The sequence below is a fragment of the Herpailurus yagouaroundi genome, unplaced genomic scaffold, assembly GCF_014898765.1.
Source record: "Herpailurus yagouaroundi ecotype Mexico unplaced genomic scaffold, PumYag 77, whole genome shotgun sequence".
NCBI lineage: Eukaryota > Metazoa > Chordata > Mammalia > Carnivora > Felidae > Herpailurus > Herpailurus yagouaroundi.
In genome coordinates, this window is record NW_024412388.1 from 9,256,767 (window position 1) to 9,277,893 (window position 21,127).

The 21,127-nt window shown below is 48.3% G+C and overlaps 1 protein-coding gene across 7 annotated transcripts in view; it reads left to right on the forward strand.

Moving 5' to 3' along the window:
* The window catches only part of VPS13D (vacuolar protein sorting 13 homolog D), a 259,048-nt gene that overhangs the window by 231,617 nt on the left and 6,304 nt on the right, over nucleotides 1–21,127 (forward strand). For 6 of the 7 annotated variants that reach the window (XM_040461642.1, XM_040461651.1, XM_040461658.1 and 3 more), the window contains one exon: nucleotides 11,889–12,020. The exons of the other annotated variant lie outside the window; for it this stretch is intronic. In XM_040461642.1, coding sequence (XP_040317576.1) covers nucleotides 11,889–12,020 — 132 coding nt within the window. The remainder of the gene's footprint in view (nucleotides 1–11,888; nucleotides 12,021–21,127) is intronic. 7 annotated transcript variants of the gene reach the window in all.

Sequence of the window (21,127 nt, forward strand, 5' to 3'; positions counted from 1 at the left end):
ACTCAGGGACTCAACACGATGCCACAAGTTTAAAACATGCCAGTGTCTCTTTTATGCTGTGCCAATTTTTCTTAAAGGGAGTATGCGTGCCTGTGCCTACGCGTGTGTGCACATGAGAGAGAGAAAGTCTTGGAAGAAATAAAGATGGCGTCCAATTTTGCCTGGCGTAACAACTGTCATCTCTGGTAGCCTCTAAGCATTTTACCAAATGCACTTTAATTGGTTTCCTTCTGTTCTATTTTTATTTTGTAGTCATTGTAATGTATATGGAGCCAACTCCTTCAAATGAGACATTTGGTCATTAAAACATGTTATTTAGTGTAACCGCCACGGGCCCAGCTTCAGCAGCATCGAGGACGACGAAGGAGGGGTCCGAGTGGTTGTTCTCCCATGACCTCACCACAGCAGTCACCCGCCGGTCTCTACCGCGCATGTGCCAAAACGGAGGCCGCCGGCAGCCCCGTGTCGCCTGCATCACGAGCTTGGCACATGCACCTCCCAGGACCAGCTCCTGCCCCTCCCTGCCTGCCTCCGGTGGCCCTCAGCCCTGCTGTGGCATGTGGCACAAGAGCCCCGCTGGCCCACGTCACCCCTGTGTGCTGATTAGACAGGAATCCACAAATCTGTTGAGTGCATGTTTAATGTGACACAGATGTGGGACATATTGCAGATCTTTCTGCTTTACAAATTTTCAGCTTTTTGCATTTCATCAGTGTTGCTTATTATTTACAGAATGTAACTTGAGACAGCAGAACAGATTGTAATTTTTGAAAAAAGGTTTTGGGGGGTGATGGGGCCGCAGGGGATCTGGGAGAAAAAAATCCAGTAGTGTGGAATGTTGTTTGCTGTCCAGACCAAACAAACCAGTTTGCCAAGGGTTGATGGACTATGGCAATCAGTCCCATTCATGTTCTCGCTGGCAGCATTTAATTGTAAGGCAGCGTGACCTTCTTATCGCCAAATGAAGAACAGTCCTTTGTCACCAGGTTGAACACCATGGCACCAGGTAGGACAGGTACCTTTTGTGGAGGCCCCACAGGGTATCACCTGGCTGCTAGCTTGTGTTCTGCTTCCTTCCTGTCCAAAGAGGAAGGACACCATTGAACCCACTCCCCACTCAGACACATGGATGTTCCCCTTGCCTTAGTCCTCCTCTGGCTTTATACCCAGGCACTGCAGCAAGAGCCCGAACAAAGAAACCCCTCTTCCATTGCCTGAAAGCTCCAAGATATTCTCGAGGGCACCGGAATGGTGGGCCAGAGCCAGTTTGACACAAGTTCAAAGAGAAGGTGCCATCTCTTGTTTGTAGAGGGCAGATTCGACTAGAGGTGGTCTTGGCTTCTGAGAAAGCTCAGCCATAGGTTACATTTGATGGCAAACAATGAACAAGCACCAGCCGGTCAGCAGGAAGATGAGAAGTAGGTGATTGATTGGCTGATCCCTTTATGTTTCTAGGTCACAAGAGTCTCAAACTTGGGACTGCACTAATGAAAGCCATACAGCAAAAATCCTTTGAAGGGGGTTCTCCTTGGAACTTGAGCTAGTGCAGAGAATCGGCCATCTCGGTCAGCGGGTTCGGAGCTGCGGAAGTGCTGAGTGTCGAGACTGGATCAGACTGGGCCCCTGAGCAACTTCCAGAATGCCAGGCCCCACTCTTTTTCTCTGCTGGAAAAGTGCAGATGGTGCCCGGTCCCCCGAGGCCACCAGGCAGCTATCCAGTTGCCGCCTGGGAGAACTTGACCGAGGCAGTAACTTTCTAGCGTGCCTCCGCGAGGGAATGACCAGCATGCCTGTGCTCCGGGGGTTCCTGGGTTGTGACCAAGTCCCGGCCTTTCTCGGGCTTCGACTGCCCCTCCTCCACTCCCTTGGCTTCGGCAGCAGCAGCTCTGGCCGTTCTGCCACCAGTTCTGACAGAGTCTTGTGGCCACCGGTCCACTCATTTCTTATGTGTGCATGAACATGCATTTCAGGTACTGTTCTAGGTGCTGGGGTACAACAGTTGTGTAGAACGGACAAAAAAAATCTCTGGTTCCACGTAGCTTCTGCTCAACACCTCCCACGCCTTCCAGGCCCCCTCCCTGGAAGAGTTGGGTGGCTGAAAAGGGGGTGTGTCACAGCTGGCTCTGTGAACCCTCCCGGGTCCTAGGAGTGTCCCTCTGCCACCTCAGGTCCAACCTCGGCCCGGAGCAGAGCCTGTTTATCCCTGGGAGTGTGGAGGCTGTGCGCAAACTTTGATTCTCGCGACCGCCGTTCATCTTGCGTGTCTTGTCTGTTTTTGAGGCTTCTTCTCCCATCCCCTCTGTGTTCTTTTCCACCTCACCCTCTACCACACTCTGGTTGATGGTAGAGGAATGTCTAAAACTTCCAACCTGGATGAACAGGTGGGCTAGAATAAAGCAGACAAATCACAAGCAGGCCCCTTGGTGAGCTGCGGCACCCCGTGCCCGCTCCACCGTGGTTGTGAGGAGGGCCCTTCACACAGGAGAGCTGGAGGCCGCGGCCTGAAGGCACGTCCCCTGCCCCTCATCAGAGCAGCTCTGTTTTCAGGGATTGGACATATTCAGGTTCCCTTACAGACTTCATTTAGAGAGAGTGTTCCGCCACTAAAAATAGCTTCTGAAAATCTCTGTTTGGATGAATTTTATTAATGGCGCCCTTCTTTTTTTTTTTTAATTTTTTTTTTCAACGTTTATTTATTTTTGGGACAGAGAGAGACAGAGCATGAATGGGGGAGGGGCAGAGAGAGAGGGAGACACAGAATCGGAAACAGGCTCCAGGCTCTGAGCCATCAGCCCAGAGCCCGACGCGGGGCTCGAACTCCCAGACCGCGAGATCGTGACCTGGCTGAAGTCGGACGCCTAACCGACTGCGCCACCCAGGCGCCCCAATGGCGCCCTTCTAAAACTATCAATTCCAATTGTAAGAATTTGACAATTGGTGTAGTTTATTGAGCTGCTAGGTGGATTAGCTCTAGTCCTTTAAGGACAGTTCTTTAAGCACACAGGGGGCCTGGGGTGGCCAGGTGAGTAAACACTCAGACACTAGTTCCTTCAGCAAATACCTGTGCATTCAAACATTTGACGTACTCCTTGTGAATCATTCACACACTCAGGAAATCATGTTTCTGTCGTGTTCTTTCAGGCTGAAATTTTAAATCTGAGTTTTAAAAGTTGTGCGTTTTGGTATTTTCCATTGACTTAGCGCCTAAGAATTCTGAATAAGGGTAGGAGAGAGGGGGACAACTTTTCTGAGTACCTACTCTGTGCCAGGCGCTTTGCTCTGTGCTTTTCGTATGTTATTTCAACGTTACCAACCACGTAAGTACCACATTCCCATTTCTTGATGAACAAACGGAGACTGCCAACTTTTTCGAGATAGCTCAGCTGATAAGTGAATGGACTGGGATTTCAGTCTGTGTTTGTCTTTTTCCAAAGCCTTACATTCCTCTCTCTAACACCATGCTCCTAAATTTCATTTCTCTTAAAAGAGATTAACTTTTGGGGGAAGGTAGATAATGTAAAGATTAAAAGAAAGAAATTGTGTCATCATTTGCCAGAAATCAATCTGAAAATATCTGGCTTATTTGGTTTAATCAGCTTATCATTAGCATTTGCACTCAATAGCCACAAAATCAAGTTTACCAGGAATTGTGTATTTTGGCCCAGGCGAAATACTTTAGGACTGACATTTGGGGTGACAGGTTGGCAAGGAATGTGCCTGTGACTTGAGAGATGCCCGTAAGCACTACACTCTGATTCAGAACACTATGATTTGAACACAGACGAGGCTTGTGTTGGTCAGATACCTCGTTTTTGTAAAGATGTCGAAAGTTGCAAACCACTTTATAAGCTGTCTGTTTTTTTAAAAAAAGCCAAGCAACCCCTGAATGCATGCAAAAAGGCGTTTTAGGAAATCTGAGGCTATCAGGCTGTAATCTCACTATGGCATTATCCACTGGATTGGAACTCTTAATGAGGCCAGCTCCCTTTGCCCCTCCCCTGGCCTCAGGAACAGGTAGGCTCCCCCCTGGGGCAGTTAGTTGCCTCGGGGGGGAAAAAAACTTGGGAGTAGGGTTGTTCTTAGAGGTTAAATCTCAATAGGCCTATCTGTTGGCATGAGTCCTACCAGCTGTCACAGTTGCAATGTCATGGGGTCCCCAAAACATGTGTTGGGTTATAGGAAGCCTTGACCCCTATAAACAAGTCAGGTGTGAATCCCACTGATGGGAGAAAGTCCTGCCCAAGAAATGTTGTCCCCACTGCAGGATGTCAAATGACTAAAAATCTAACAGCTATGGTAATACAGTTCCTAACGATTTCATGCATAGCATCTTTCCCCCATTTTCACTTGCGACGATAACAGTGCGGATTTTGTGCGTTTTTACACATATGACTTCAGAACTCTAGAGACAAGGGAGTAGAATGTCAACAAGAAAGCAGAAGGAAAAGGGAAAAATTTCTGTTTGAAGCAATCTCCCCAATAAGAAAACCGAGTGAGAAAGATTGGATGTTGGATGGGGCCCCTGGGTGGCTCAGTCAGTTGAGCGTCAGTTGGACTTCTGCTCAGGTGGTGATCTCATAGTTCGTGAGTTCGAGCCTCGCATCAGGCTCACTGCTGTCAGCACGGAGCCTGCTTGACATCCTTGGATCTTCTGTCCCCCTCTCTCTGCTTGCTCCTTCCCACTCGTGCTCTCTTTTGCTCAAAAATCAACAAACATTAAAAAAAAAAAAAAAAAAAAAAGATTGGATGTGGGACCCTAGCCCATCCTGGCCTCAGCTGCCTAAGCTCGGTAAGGCCCCCCTCGTGTGCCCACGGCCCTCTCCACGGATGCATCATCCTCATAGGTAACATTTTATTCATTGCCTCTCATGAGCACAGTATGCATTATGTACTCCTCACAGCAGCCTCATTACTGTCATCCCCATTTTACAGATGAGGAAACCAAGGCTCCAAGAGGTTACGCAGCTTGCCACAGGTCACAATTTATGAGTGGTGGAACTGGAGTTCTGCCCTGCAGCCTGGCTGCAGAGCCTGGCCTCTGGGCCGTCAGGTCACACAGCCCCTCTCCTAGTGCCTCCGTGCCGCATTAGAATTGCCTGCTTTTGTTTATCTTCTACATTAGACTCCAGCAAGGTTCCTGGAAACTTGATTCATCCCTGTCTTCCCAGAGGCCTAGTGCTGGCCTGTGCATGTGATAGCTCAGGAAAAGTCATTAAATGGGGCGGGGACGGGGGGGCAGAGGCAGACACAAGGCTCTAAGCAGGCTCGTTTTCCTGGCTGTCTTACTTTGGATCCTTGGTTTCATTCTGCCCAACCGATTTTTTGGTGTGTTCAAAATCCAAATCGTCGTAGCGGATATTTGGCACAGTTTTCTAGGTTCAAGGCTTAGTGCAGCCAGAGCTCAGCAATTATTATTAAGCCTATGGATTGAATGTTGTGTCCGAGCGGGTTCTAGAAAGTAGATTTCTGTTTGTCATGGAACTCTGGGGAAGAATTTCTCCTGTCAACTGAGCCAATCTTGAGAGGCCTTCACCCTCTCGCAGAATGCCCTCTGATTACGGTTTCCGCTGAAAGGAGTAAAATCCGTGGAGGAAAAATGCTTTTCCACTTAGTCCTTGAAAGTGGATAGAGATGAGAGGGCTACAGGTCGGAGAGGAGATACAGTTCATGGCGTGACAGGCTTCTCGAACTTCCAGACACTATACTGCAGTGGGTATCAGAGGAAGTTTTAACCAACTCGTACATTCCAGTGCAAAGTATTATTTAGATAGACCGTTGAGTCCTTTTAGAGGACTGTCAAATGTTTGGTTGAACCATTCAGTCGAGAACCCTGGTATCTCGTAGCTGTCACCTGTTCACCGTATTCGAAGATAGTCTGGGTTGACCTTCTGTTCTCAGCCTAATTGTGCTCAGTCGAGCACAGTATATATCTGTAAGATATTTAATTAAAACAAAAGTCTTGGACACACACACAAAGTAAATGCAGGCACAATCCATCACTTTGTTGGGGTCAGTACACACAGCCCCTAAGGAGGATCCAGTCTATTGTACTAGGAAGTCACATGTTTGACACATACACTTTCTCCTCATTCACTGATTGTTTTTGAACCTCACTTGGTTGATAGACATTGGCCATGACAAATTTCTCAACCGACTAATTGCCTAACATAAGCTGTACAGGGGTATGCGTATGTGTGTGCAACATCTGTCTTCAACTAATAGGGCTGTGACACAGTTACTCATCATATAAGCAAAGAACAAATCGCGGTTGGCCAACTGTTGACCCTCAGGCTGAAAGGCAAGATCAACCGAGTGGAATTGGTTAGCTCTCCTTGTGTCACCTTGTTTGGATTTATAGTTGCTAAAGGAAAATGATGTGGAGTGTTTTCATGATCCTCGTCTTTGGTTTTGGGCCTCCAGTGTATGTCAGATAGCACTGGCCAGACGCAGACCTGGCCTGTATTGATCGCCATCCCTGGGTGGATATCTGCCGTGTATCAGCCACTGTATCAGCAGCCCCTTCCCTGGGGGAAGAGTCGTCCCTGCCGTACCGCCGACTCTCTGACATTTTCATGGAGTTCAAAGCTCAAGTTCATTTGGTGCTGACATTTTGGATTAGCTGGTTGACTGGAAGGCCTGCTTCTTTCTATACACTGTGAAATTTATAAACCGCAGCAGCTGAGAGCTTAAAATGGCCGACAAGCCCCCAGCTGGCAGCAATTAAATCCACCACAGACCTTTGGCTAAACAAAGGTTTGTGGAGGCAGGGTTGCTGCCTATGCACTAAACAGACTCATGTTTTCAACCATCTTTTATGTCAAGCGGTGGTAAGAGACGCCGTCAACTAACGAGAGGTGAGCGGGCAGAGTTTTGCCACCTCTTGTGTAATGGACGATCCATTATCCCCAGGATTGCCAGGACGCTGCCCAAGACGCAGCACGTCTTGACAGTGAAGGTGATCGCGAGAAAGGGTACGAGGCAGCCGGGGGAGGCCAGAGGCTGGTCGGGCAGTGGTGGGCCAGAGTGCCTTGGACCTCGACCCTCGGCTCCAGCATCTAGCCTCCTCCTTCTCTTTTAACAGCCGCCATCATCCTTTAGGTTGAGAAGAGAAGGCAGGAACGAGGAGAAGGCCACGGGATGCCATTTTGTACCCATTCAAGGAGCAGAAACGTGAGGATCTAGACCAGTACTGTTTAACGCGGTTTAAATTTAAATCACTTTAAAGTTTTAACATTCGGTTCCTCGGTCCCACTGGCCACATTCTAGTTGCTTGGTAGCCACTCGTGATCAGTGGCTGTGTTACTGGACAGTGCTCTCTTCTAGACAGGACCAAGCGTTGAAAGGATGTAGATTGCAGGGCTCTCTCAAGTGCACCGTTGGTGGGAGTGTAAATTGTTTCAGCCACTTTGGAAACAGTTTGAATTGTCTTGGTAGGCGAACACTGATGCCTGGTGATCCAGCAAACGCCTCCTAAATCTGTATATATCCAGAGCAGCTCTTGCCTCCGTTCCCCAGGAGACGTGTCCGGGAATGTTCATAGCAGCAAACCCTGGAAATAACCCTTGTACCACCAACAGGAAAATGGATGGATGATAGTATAGCCGTGCGATGGGATGATGATAATAAGTAGGTACAATAGATGGATTCTAGGTGCACACAGAAGGATGGCTGACTCTTAGCAGGTATGTCTTGAGGGAGAAGTAAGTCCCAAGACATAAAAAGGCAATGACAGCCTTTTTGAAAAGCCTGAAACAACGAAAAGCAAACACTATAATGAAGATTCAGAATAGTAGCTGTCTTAGGTGGCGGAGGCGCCGCCCGGGGCACAGCAGAGGACCACACAGAGAGATACAGGCTATGGCCAGTGATGGCGTTTTTGTGCTGGGGATGGTGGTTTCACAGATTTTACTCTACCATTTAAAACAAAGAAAAAGGCCAGTGATGACAGTAGGCCTTGAACTGAGGATACTGATGAGCACAGTTCTAAAGCCCAGTTTAAAGAACCAGGGAATTAGAGTCCTTTCCCTCCAGGTGCTCGCAGGCTCACAGGGAACATGAATACATAAAAGTTACTTAAGAATTGTAAATCTAAAGTAGACACATGGTACTACCCAATCACAGAGCGTGAACAGACAAGATCACTGTTTGCCTACGGCCATACTGCTTTCAAAGGGTAACCTGAATTTACAGTGCCATCATCGATAGATGGAGAGGACAGTTCCATCACAAAATGGCCTGCCCTGGAGAATAGCACTTTAAACTTCTTGCTGGCTTACAAGGTTTGAAACACCAGCTTACTGGTTTTTGTTCATAATTATTTGATTAAGTTTGGTGCCATATGTGTGGACACACATTGACTTTAAGTACACACACACACACACACACACACCCCTGCAGCCTCCCACTAGGACCTCAGAGGTTAAAAATTTAGGCGAATTTTGGAGAAGAAAGAATAGTTTTTCAGGTACCAACAGTGATGAAGCAGTAGGGGATTCTGGGAAGAATTCCTTTAATGCCTTTGTGCTCCTAGTAAGAGCATCTCTAAACCACCCCTTCCGATAGCCCCTGGAGTGATGGCTGTTTCCTCCTATGGCAGAGCTGAGCTCTTTTTTCTTCTGTGTCCATGGCCCTTGAAGCCACAGTGAGCTCCTCCTATCAGCAGTGTCTGAGCACTACACCCAGCCTCCCCTGGATGGTTGGTGGGTCACAGAATGAGGACCTTGGAAATGGGAAGACAGTGTGCAACCTGTTAGAAAGACAGATAAGAAACCTAACAGAGGCAGTGTGTACCCACAAGGGAGCTACTCTTCCTTCCTGTTCTGCAGCGTTTGGGTGGGCTTATAGTTAGCAAGTTCAAAGATGCACTGGGAGTGGAGGTGAGTTGGGTCAGTGAATTTTGGGGAGGATCCTGAGGGATACCATGGAGTCAAGAAATAACTGTACGCCCCAGCCAACTATTTGCTAATGTGATAACACGGGGTACACTTACTTACATTTTCAACTATTCCATGGTTGTTACAAGATGTGATTTCCAGGAGCTCAGGTCCAGAATCAAGCCTCCTTTCCTTGATTTCCCTGGCTCCTTTGGATCCCACCGGAGGAATTTAGGACTCTTAGTAAGTTTTCTCCTCATCGGTATAGCATGTTGTTCCCACTCTTGGTACTAATGAAAAGATTGTTTCTTTTAAGGAAATTACATGTGTTAGCAAAGGCATTAATTTCATGACCATGCCTTCATGTCTCTTCCTTGGTTTTGATCAGCGGACTATATAAACACAAATCCTTGACCTTTCTGTCAGGAAGATATGATTCTAGCTGGTTCACATTTTCCCTTAACTTTGTTGACCTTCAAGGCTCAGAATCTCTGGTCTTCAGACTCTCCACCAAAGTTAGTACGCCACCTTTACTTTTGAGTTCCATGGTTAAAATGGCCCTTATGCTGACCCCCTACCCACCCACAAATGCATTCGTTCAGTTACTCAACTAACATTTACTGCTTTTCTACCATGAACCAGGTACTGTTCTAGATCCCAGGATAGCAGTGAATGAAACAAAATTCTTGTCATGGAACTTATGTTCCAGATGGGGCACCAAGCAATAAGTAGATATTTTATCTAAGTGGGATGTGAAGCAAATGTGTGCTGACACATGGCTGACTTAATCTAACTTGTAGTTTGAAAGTATCATTCTCGTTGCCATGAGGAGAACGGACAAGGGTGGAAATAGAATAAATTACAAGACTGTTGTAATAATCCATTAGAAATCCAGAGATTGTTTGTTAGTCATGACAGAGATGGAGCGGTAGTTGGATTGGGAGTACATATGGATGTTGAGCCTGTGGACCTCCCAGTGGATTGGGAAGATGTGGGGAGAGGCATCAGGATGAAACCTTATACTGAAAAGCTGTTGGGGGCGGGGGCCACCTGGCTGGCTCAGTCGGTTAAGCGTCCGACTTCGGCTCAGGTCACGGTCTCGCGGTTCACGAGTTCCAGCCCCACGTCGGGCTCCGTGCTGCCAGCTCGGAGCCCGGAGCCTACTTCCGATTCTGTGTCTCCCTCTGTCTCTGCCCCTCCCCTGCCTGCGTGCTCGCTCGCTCGCTCGCTCTCTCAAAAATATAGACAAACAAACAAAATCGTGTCTTGTTCCTCTTGGAAGGGCTTCTGGGGATTCTGTCACGATAGCCAGAAGCTCTTCCAGGCGACAGAACAGGAGGACTGCCTTGGGAAAAGGACCCTTGATGAGCCTGCCCTTGGCAGGCTTGGACTGACAGTAGCTGTTTCAGGGACCAGGCAGACAGAGCAGGGCTTTGCTGCCTGGGCAAGTGTGCCACGCTCCCTGCCCTGGTTTGCCAGCACCCTTACGGGAGCAGGTGTCTGACCTCGCCCCTGGGGACCCCACAGCAGGTGGCTCCTTACACGTCCCTTCCTCCCCTCAGCCGGTAGTTAGCATGTAAACAGCCAACTAAATCTTGAGACCAACGTTTACAAGGCCGAAACCTTCAAGCAGAAACGGAGACTGTGTGTAGTGGGAATATGTGAGTACATGACGTAAATTAAAGTTGTTTCACCCCTTCCCTCAGTACAGATCACCGAAACCTCTTTACAGGCTTCTTACACCACCCCTGACGAGCTCATGTAGTTGTATCTCGGGCATCCTTAGCGCTGAACTTCTAAAAATGTACCGCTGGACTTGTGGCTCTCTGGCACATAGCAAACATCAACCAGGTATGGATGGGGCTTCAGACACCACGGCCCGGTGAGCGGAGTGTTGACCTGGGTCCAGGAGTGCTTTGCGGTGTCCCAGTGTCCCGTAGCCTGTGCTGAGTTTTTAGACTGTTCCCGTCCGTATTAGTACTCCTGTTTGCCCAGTAGGGCACTTTTCGCCTTTGCAGTAAATTTCTACACTACTGTGAGTACATGGTTCTGAAGCTGTGAGTCAGTGCGCGAGCCTTCCTGCTTGCCGCTAGCTGTGTCTAGAGAGGGTTGTTTTGCTTCAGTGGAATCCAGGAACAAATAATGAAAAGTACAGCGAGTACAAGGCCGAGGACAGACCCGGCGCACTCTTATCAGTCATCTGAAATATGCACAGCCTTTCCAAGACAAATATGGACTCCTGTTTCTAGGAAAACACCGAAAAGTACTTATCAATTACCCTGTATATGGTTTGTGGAAAAAGACAACATCAGCCTACCCCGAAAGCCATGGCAAAGCAGATTCCTTTGGGCAACCGACAGCCGGATGGCATGAGTGAGAGTCGCTGCAGAGTCCCAGACTGTGGCCTGGGACCGGTCCATGGAGCGTTTCTCCTCCCTCATAGGATTCCTGTGTCCCTCGCCCTGGGCCCAGACAGCTGAGCTCATCTTGAAGAAGCCCAGAAGCCTGGTGTCTGCTTCCTAGATGCCCCGGTGCCCTCACCGTTCTTGTCCCTTGCGAGTCCAGAGGCGCCTCTCCTGAAGATTCCTAGAAAAGTGGGGTTTTCCCAAGGAGAGGGCTTAGGAACAACAACAGGAGTCGTCACTGGTAGATAGCCCACGTCCTGTGGGGCGCAGGCACGGCCGGCACGATTTTATTTGATCCTCACTGCAGTCCTGTGAGGTAGGCGTCCTCATCCCATTTTACAGAGAGAACTGGAACCCGGGTGCAAGAAGCCCACTCACTTGTCCGTGATCACACGGAAAATGGCAGAGACGAGGCTCTGGTCAAAACTGGAGTCCTGGGCAGCACTGTCTTCATAGCGGGCGCGTTCATAGGTGATGCCATCGCTCAGTTCCGGTCGTTAAAGTTAGACTCTGCCTCTGCCACGTGGTGCTTTGTATTTCAGATGAAGAAGGGAAATCATGTCAACCGTTATGCTTGACCTCCTTGCTTTCTGTCCCTTGACCCGTCCAGGACTCAAGCCCAGAGGGTTCGCAAACCGCGCTGCTGCACCGGGCCCCAGGGGCTGCTGCCCCGCTATTCTGAGAGCCAAGCAGAAGGGCAGGAGCAGCTCTTCAAACTGACAGACAACATTCAGGACGAATTGTAAGTGGAGCCTCGGGAAACCACCGAGTTATCTTTTCTATCTCTGAGTCTAAGTAGTTGCTATTGTTCCAAGCACCCTCGTGACTCTTAGGCGTTGGAGTGGAACTTGTCGAAGATTCCTTGACCCAAACCTTTTACAGGTTTAGGTATCACTACTCCTGCAAAGCCTTTGACTTCAAGTGGAGGTTCTCAAACTGGGTTCCACAGTGGGACATCTGGGTTTTGTTTCTAGAAGATGGTGGTGCCTCTCTAGTTTGTTCAAAGAGAGGAGATCGTGAATAGGACATACTCAGTTTTAAGGCCTTTTTCTCTGTAAAATGTCCTTAAACTTTGGTGTTCTACTGTTTGCTGCAGAACAGTAATGAAAAAAAACAGAAACAAAGGGCAACTAGTGTCTGAAAATTTTAGAGAAGCAATTTTTAAGACTTTTTTTTTTTTTTTTTAATTGAAAGAGAGTGAGCGAGAGCGCGCACAAACGGGGAAAGGGCTGGGGAAGGAATCCCAAGCAGGCTCCGCAGTCAGCATGAGCCCGATGCAGGGTTCGATCCCACGACCCTGGGATTTTGACCTGAGCCAAAATCAAGAGTCAGACGCTCAACCAACTGAGCCACCCAGGTCCCCCAAGAAAAGCAATTTTTAAAAAAGTGTTTTGTTACTCTTTGAAAGGGAGGCCTTATATACCTAGGGTCTTGGAGTATTTTTGGTTAGTGAAATTATTCCAAGTTGACACGATAGGATTCAGTATATCACTATTTTAGGATATTCTGCAGAGACCTGTTAGCACACACAAAAAAAGCTCATTAACTTAAATTGGTGTTAGACCCTCCATTCCAGAGAAGGCAGTTGGTTGTGCCTGGCGAGTAGCAAAATGCTTGTTTAATTTCTTTTAATGCTCATTTCTCTCCTTTAAGCTAAAGCAAGAGGGGGAGGGCTCTGAGGGCCATGAATATTTTTTGTCTGATGGAGGAGTGTCTGAAGCAGAGGTTAATTCAGGATCGGCTTCATTGTCATTGTTAGAGACGGCGTTAAGCTGACCTCATCTCATATTTTTATAGCAGTATTTGAATGGAGACATCAAAAACCAAGTCCAGAATTCGTCTGTTGCTTGCTGGGTAGGATGGCATCTTCCCGGATGCGTTTTGGGTAACTCAGGCCCCCTGCAGTGTTACTGGAAGGTCTCTTGATGAGACATGATACTGTTTCAGCTCAGGCTGCCATAAAAAGTACCATAGTTAGGGTGACTGAAAAAACAGAAATTTATTTTCTCACAGTTCTGGAGGTGCACCTGCCAGTTTGGTTCCTGGTGGAAGCTCTCTTCCAGCCTTGCAGATGGACGCTTTCTGTCTGAGAGAGAACATGCAAGGGCAAGAGCTCTGGTGTCTCTTATAAGGACCCTAGTCCTGTAGGATCAGGGCCCTGCCCTTAAGACGTCATTTAACCTTAATCATTTCCATTACTTCCTTCCTCCAAACAGGGCCTTGGCATAAGGCTAATAATGCAGGGACACCGTTCCGTCCACAGCATGCTTCTTGAATATGTTTTGCGCTTTTAGTCTAGCCCTGGCTCTGGTCACCATTGCAATACCCAGAATCCCCAGGCAGCTTCCCTCCAGGGGGGGGACTTTCTATTCCTGCTTCCTCGGGGGAGGATTTGGTGCCACAGCTGCCCTTTATACACCTTTGCTGTTGGAACTCTTGGATCAGAGGCCCAGAGAGTCATTCCTCAGGTCTGGCAGGGCGTGGTTCAGAGGCGGCTAGAAGGGCAGCCCCAGGAGCCCTGGGATTTTCGTTTTAATAGGCACTCAATAAATATTTGTTGAATGAATGATAGCTGGATAGCTGCAGTATGGCATTATATTAATACACGTTCACTCTTCCATCTTTTGGAGGTTTTCTGGTCAAAGGTTGAGCTTATAAATTATTGTACGTTGTGCTTTTCATTTCCTCCCCCACTCGCCGCTATTCAATTCAAACCATCTCGGTCCTTGTAAAGTTCATTTTCGGTACAATGGCATGTGCCAAAAACACAAGGGAGAAATGGTGTAGGACAGCTAACGTAGGATCGTTCCCAGTGAGATACACGCACATTGGAAACAGAGCCACGTAAAGCTGGAAACTGGAATCAAACTGAAGTCAGTAAAATAGATTTCGTGAAACCCTTGAAATTTATACGAGCTGGGAAAAGATATTGGCATGAATGAATTTTGACTCTAAAGATGAAAACCATGTGTCGCTACCCAAGTTTGTGGGTTAACTCTCGCCAGTGAATGTTGAAGAAAGCACGTGACCATGGCCTTCCTCGGCATACAAGGAAGAAGCCATCGGGGAACCCGGCAAATATTTCTCTGAAGTATTCTCGGTTGTCAGGCTGGGTCTTCATGGTGACGTGAACATTAGAATCATCGCTTTGCAAGAAAGGAGTTTTCAAGAAACGCACACAACTGCCAAATTATACCTCTGACTTTTATCCTAGACTTGTAATTAAAAACATATTTAAAGACCTAATTATTTGCATATTTTCCTTCAGAGTTAACCCCTTAAAAGGGTCTTTAATACCTTGCTCTACTGTTCTAACTAAATGTTTCCACATTTTTTTCCAGTTAGACTCACTGTTTCACTTCTGGAAAATGTTGTGTAATTACTTCCTGATGTAGTGAAAACCCCACAAAGTCCCCAGTGCCATGGGCACTTCAACTGTGTTCTCCCAGATCAGGTTTCATTTAATTTTTTTATTTTATTTCATTAATTAGTATTTAAAAGATAGTTACTGACATACGATTTAAGGTCTGGCCAGCTAAAAAGGCTTCAGCTTTTGGAAGAATCAACTGCTTCTCTGGTATGCTACAGGATTATCATTGCTTCCCATCCTTTGCAGTTTGGGTTTTGAAACAGGATCCTGGGTAAAGATGATGTTAAAGTAAAATTTGTCCAATCTGATTAAATTATTTTTTCCTTGTAACTAGTGTCTCATCTGTAGCCAGGGATCTCATTTTCATTTAAGAAAGAAGAAGAAAAAGAAAGGAAAACAAGTCCCTATTTTATTTCTACGACTTTATCACAAAGTGACCCACCAGCGTTGTAAGCCTTAGGGTGGCTCTTACCTTTTAAGAAAAGGTTCCCATGAGCAACCCGCATGACCTAAGAAACTGCTCTGGTCTACCGTTTCCTGGAGTTTGACCACTGGATTGTATTTTTTATTTTATTATTTTTTAAAAAATTTTTTTAACATTTATTCATTTTTTGAGAGACAGAGAGCCAGCACAACAGGAGAGGGGCAGAGAGAGGGGGAGACACAGAATCCAAAGCAGGCAGCCCGACGCAACGAGCCGTGAGATCATGACCTGAGCCAAAGTCGGACGCTTACCCAACTGAGCCACCCAGGTGCCCCATGGATTGTATCTTTTAAATGTTGTTTCAGACAATAACATTTATGAGATTTTTATTTTAGTACAGAGAAGTATAAAAAAAAAAAAAGAAAAGAAAAATAGCCTATTAACCCAGCAGCCAAATAAGCTCTTTCTCTGTTTGATGAAAGGAATTCGTGCACATGGTCAGCACATTCAAGTACAAAAAGAAATAAAAACAAAAATAAAAATTTCCTTTCTTGCCCTCCATGTAAACATACTTGTGTATGGCATTTTGGATCTTGTCTTTCTTGACAAATTGCAGATGAGACAGAAATCAGAATTTATTTTTTTTTTTAGAGCACAGATTATGGTGTTGATTCTAACAGCATAGAATCACAAATACAAGCCTTATAGTAACATATATAGTCTCAAAACAAAAACGAAAGACGAGTCCTTTTGAGGAATGGGCTAAAGCTCGTTTGCTTTCATTTTCTAAACCTGGAAATACTCTGTCAATAACCATAGACACTTAGGGAATTGGACATTCTTGGATATGCCCCTGAATTAAAACTCACTTGACAGACTAGCCAGCTGTGCCGATAAAAGTGAATGGCTTGACTAAATCTTTAGTAAGTTAGATCAAGAGTTCTAAGAGAGTTTTTTTTAACTTGACTACTGGGTAAAATATATCCAACATACAAAGTTGCCTGTGCTCTGACAAACTCCTGAGGACCTTACAATGCGAATTCTCTGTCAGTTTCTAAGACTACCTAAGGCATAAATGTATCGAATGCTAGTATGTGCCAGGAAGAGTAAGAAACGTGCTTTTTCCTCGCAGAGTTCGCAGTCTTGCAGGGGAAGCAGACAGGATTACCAACTATCTGTAACATATGATTGCTTTTAAAATAGAAGCGTGAGCCATGTGTTACGAGGCCTCAAGGGGAAGTGATTAATTTATTCTCGGAGAGCCGGGGAAGGCTGTGGACAGTTGGCCTGGTCCTGCGGGATGAGGAGAACGTGCCCAGAGGAGAAGAGAGAAGGGCCCGTATACAGAGAAGGGTGCCGGGCACAGGCACAGACGGTGGCTGAGCTGCTGGCATTTCTGGAGGTTTGGGGCTCACCAGGTGTGGTGGCAGCACCCATGTGGGAAGGTGGCTCACAGCCCAGAGCCTGAGAGCCACACCGAGTTCACCTGTCCTATAGGCAGTGGTGAGGTTTTGAAGACGATCCCACTCACAATTACATATTAAGGACGGAACCTTGCCGGCAGCAGAGAAATGGATCAGAGTCAGATGAGACAGGAGGGCAGGGCAGTGGCGGGGCGAGGGGTGGGGGGCGGCCAGCGGCGCCCTGGACGTAAGTGGCCCGGTGAACGGTGGAGGCACCTCTCGCTCCGGTAGCAGTGAAAAGGATTGGGGAGGACGGAGTCGAGGGTATCTGGGGAGAAGGCATCAGTGTAATTCACAGTCCTGCTGGCTAAATACAGATTCGGAGTGAGGAGGGGGTGAAAGTGACCCCCAAGCCTCTTGCCCATTTGGCTGTACCAAGATACCGACCAGCGAGCGTGACAGGTGGGGGCAGGGAGGGGGGTGGAGGAGAAGGAGCAGCCTGGCCGAGCACATCCTGAGTGTGAGGATGTGTGGGATGCATTTGTGTGGAAAACCAGGCTCAGACACGGATTTGGGGGTCACGGATGGACTCAGAGGGGTGACCCATTTGGGGGGTGGTATTCTAGGAGCGCTTTTGCAGTAAGATGACTCAGAACTTTTCCATTTTGGGGGCGCCTGGGTGGCGCAGTCGGTTAAGCGTCCGACTTCAGCCGGGTCACGATCTCGCGGCCCGTGGGTTCGAGCCCCGCGTCGGGCTCTGGGCTGATGGCTCGGAGCCTGGAGCCTGTTTCCGATTCTGTGTCTCCCTCTCTCTCTGCCCCTCCCCCGTTCATGCTCTGTCTCTCTCTGTCCCAAAAATAAATAAACGTTGAAAAAAAAATTTTTTTTTAAAAAAAGAACTTTTCCATTTTGAAATGACTCCAAAATTAAGTAGAATATGGATATACAAATAGAGTTAATAAGGCAAAAAACAAAAAGTGGGAGAAAAACAAAGAAATCAACTTGAAGGGGGGGGTGAAGCAGTTACTTGGCAGATTGCTCTCTCCCCAAGGACCAGTTAGTTGGTCCTGAACCTGTTTTCCATGTGGCTGCTGAGAAGGGCACTCATTTCTCCAACCTGCCGACGTGAGGGTCTGGGGACTTGTAAGGCCCTCCCCCTCCATCAGGGTCACTTAGCATCTGTCTCCACGGAAGAAGGAAATTGCGGTGGCCGCCATCAACGGAGCACCTCTTCCGTGCAGAGGCGACGGGCAAGGCCGGCTGGTCACATGTCAGCCGCGCGACTTGGAGAGGACGTCGCTACCTACCGCCGAGCGAGAGACCGCAGCTAACGTTGGTGATGCCGTTGGTGGCCGAGAGTGCCCCCGTGGTGTTCGTGGTTGGGGGATGTTGTTAGCAAGAGTGGGTTTTCCTTCTGTGGCATCGGACCTTGCCAGAGTGACCCACTGTCAGCACCTGTCACCTCGGAGAATGATGTAAGCCATGTGCCCCAGCCTTTCTGAAGAAACTTTCTGAAGTTTCTTTCTCCCCTTGATTTTTTTTTTTAACATGTATACATTTTTGAGAGACACAGAGACAGAGAGACAGAGCATGAATGGGGGAGGAGCAGAGAGAGAGTGAGTACAGAATCCGAAGCGGGCTCCAGGCTCCAAGCTGTCAGCACAGAGCCTGACGTGGGGCTCGAACTCACGGACCACGAGATCATGACCTGAGCTGAAGTCGGCCGCTTAACCGACTGAGCCACCCAGGCGCCCCGCCCCCCCTCCTCCCCTTAAAGGATGATGAAAAGTAAAACTTTTACCTAAAGTCTAAAAATCTTATTTTTTATAGAAGCGGTTGTAGTGTCTGCACCAACCTAAAATGTATCACCAGGGCGCTGGGTGACTTCCCTAGTTCCCTCCATATTTGAAGCGTAGAGCTTATCCAGATGCTTTGTGTTTCAGGCCACAATTTTTTTCATCCTGCCTCCCTCCCTGTGGGTTCTTACTAGGTCAAAGGCTGGAAGGATGTGCTCAGGATCAGCCTGAGACCACACTGGCTTTCTTCCTGTGTCATCCCCTGAGGTTTCACAATCGTCCCTCATTTCTGGGTCAGAAGCAACCCCGTGTGAAACACAGTTGTTCCAGAAAGACAAGTGGGAAGCCAGGGGTCTGGACTGGGCTCCAGGGCAACAGTAGCTGCTGCCGCTCTGTGAGCAAAACCCCGAGCCTCTCAAGTGGAGCCCACGAAAGCCTGTGGAGAGAAGCTTCTGCAGGAGGATGGCCAGGAGGGGAGGGAAGCGCCATGGCTCTGGAGAAGAACGGGACAGAGGAAAGCGCCTTTAGCGGAAGGAAAGCTGCCTCGGCCAACTGCTCCGATCACCCTGAGCTGTGGGTCCCCTCGCAGATGAAATGCTTGGGATCTGTCTCCACAACAGGAGACCCCTAGTCTAGAGCCCAGTTTTAATTATTCTTTGGTGTGATTTCCAGATTGTGTAACAAAGAGAAAGATGACCGACAGGAAACCCCGAGTCCTGGTGGTTGGTTGTAGGAGCACGAGGGAAGCGTCAGGGGGGAAACGGGGGGCAGAGCTTTGCAAAGTCAGTCTCTGGGTTCTTGTTCCAACCATCGTTGGGGACCTGGCACCCGAGCCGTGGCTTCACTGTCTCCCTTCCTCCTGCTCTCCATTGTACCATTGACTCTGATCTGCTTTTGATTTGAAAAGACTTTAGAAGAGTTCATGGAGAGACGCCTGGGTGGCTCAGTCAGTTAAGTGTCTGACTCCTGATTTTGGCCCAGGTCATGATGGGATCGAGCCCCACATCGGGCTCCTCCCTGAGCACGGGACCTGCTTGGGATTCTCTCTCCCCATCTCTCTGCCCCTCCCCCCCCCAAATAAAGAAGAAGAAAAAGAAGTTCACATAAATGTCCAGAAAGTGTTTCTAATGCGTGGTGGCTTCAGGGCACGAAGGGAGCCCCTGGTCACAGAACAGAGGTCTATGCACATTCACAAAGCTGTTGCTCTCCGCTCACATTTCTGTGTGGCTGTGAATTCTTTAGACGTTCCTGGCAGGTAGTATCCCCTCTGTCGTCAGATGAAGGAACTGACCCAGAAGGACAGCAGCTGGGCTGCTCAGGGTCGCCAGGCCTGGCAGCGTCTCCCTGCCCTCGCAGCCTGTGTTTCCGCCTCTGTGCGAAGATGCCTCAGGAGAGCACCCGAGCTCAGGGCCTCGCTTCCTCCCAAAGCAGTCCTGGCCTGACTGAGGACTTGTGCCATCTGTGGCATCTTGGAAAGAAGTCTATTTTAAAGCCTATAAAAGTGGGGCGCCTGGGTGGCGCAGTCGGTTAAGCGTCCGACTTCAGCCAGGTCACGATCTCATGGTCCGTGAGTTCGAGCCCCACGTCAGGCTCTGGGCTGATGGCTCGGAGCCTGGAGCCTGTTTCCGATTCTGTGTCTCCCTCTCTCTCTGCCCCTCCCCCGTTCATGCTCTGTCTCTGTCTGTCCCATAAATAAATTTAAAAAAACGTTGAAAAAAAGATAAAGCCTATAAAAGTGTTCCAGTATGGCTTATAATTTAGCCACCCTGGCCCCGGTGTGAGAGCAGCTGCCCGGATGGAAAGGCCTTGGCTCTTTCTAGAGGCTGTGCCTAAATGTCAGCTACAGCAGGTGCCAAACGAGTGAGAGTGGGGGCAAGGACCAGAGGAAAGGAAATAAACTCAGTTGAGATATTTTTTTTTTTTTTTAACGTTTGTTTAGTTTTGAAAGACAGCATGAACAGGGAAGGGGCAGGGAGAGAGGGAGAATCCGAAGCAGCTCCAGGCTCTGAGCCATCAGGACAGAGCCCGGCGCGGGGCTCAAACCCACGAACCTCAAGATCATGACCTGAGCTGAAGTCCAACGCTCAACCAACTGAGCCACCCAGGCACCCTATCAGTTGAATTTTTAATGCACATTCCTGCTGTCATCCCAACTGAGGTGGCCAACTTTGGGGTCTCTTGAGAGCCCATTGCCTGCCCAGCCCACCCGTGCTCAGAAACCATAAGCTGATCTGGGCTTTCATGCTAGTTGCGCAGCAAGTTCTGGCCCTGCGGTGCTTCCTCTCTGCCAGGATGCTTTTTTCATTTCTCTCTCTGTCTCTCTCTCTCTCTCTCTCTCTGTTTCCTCTTTTCTTTCCCCAGATGACCTATTTTATTTTTTTATTTTTGAGAGAGAGAGAGAGAGAGAGAGCACATGCAAGTTGGAGAGGGGCAGAGAGAGAGGGGGACAGAGGATCCGAAGCTGGCTCTGCGCTGACAGCAGCGAGCCCAGCACGGGGCTCAAACTCACGAACCTCGAGATTATGACCCGAGCCGAAGTCAGGCTCCACCGACCGAGTCACCCAGGCGCCCCGGGACAGGCTATTTTAGATTCTGTTTAGTTCGATGAAGTGATAATGCTGTCCCCCTAAGACTGTCAGAACCTGGAATGTGGGAAATTCTGTGCTAAGTGGCCTGGACACCAAAAGCTGCTGGGTACTTCTAATTTTGGCATCGAGACTTTACAAGTCTGCATTCTTGCATTGCCACCCAGTTAGAATAGAACAATAAACCCCAATTTTTGTCATGCAAGGCTGTAATTAAAGTGGCAACTGAAACGGGCAGATACTTACTGGGCGTGTAGGGGGTGGCTCTCTC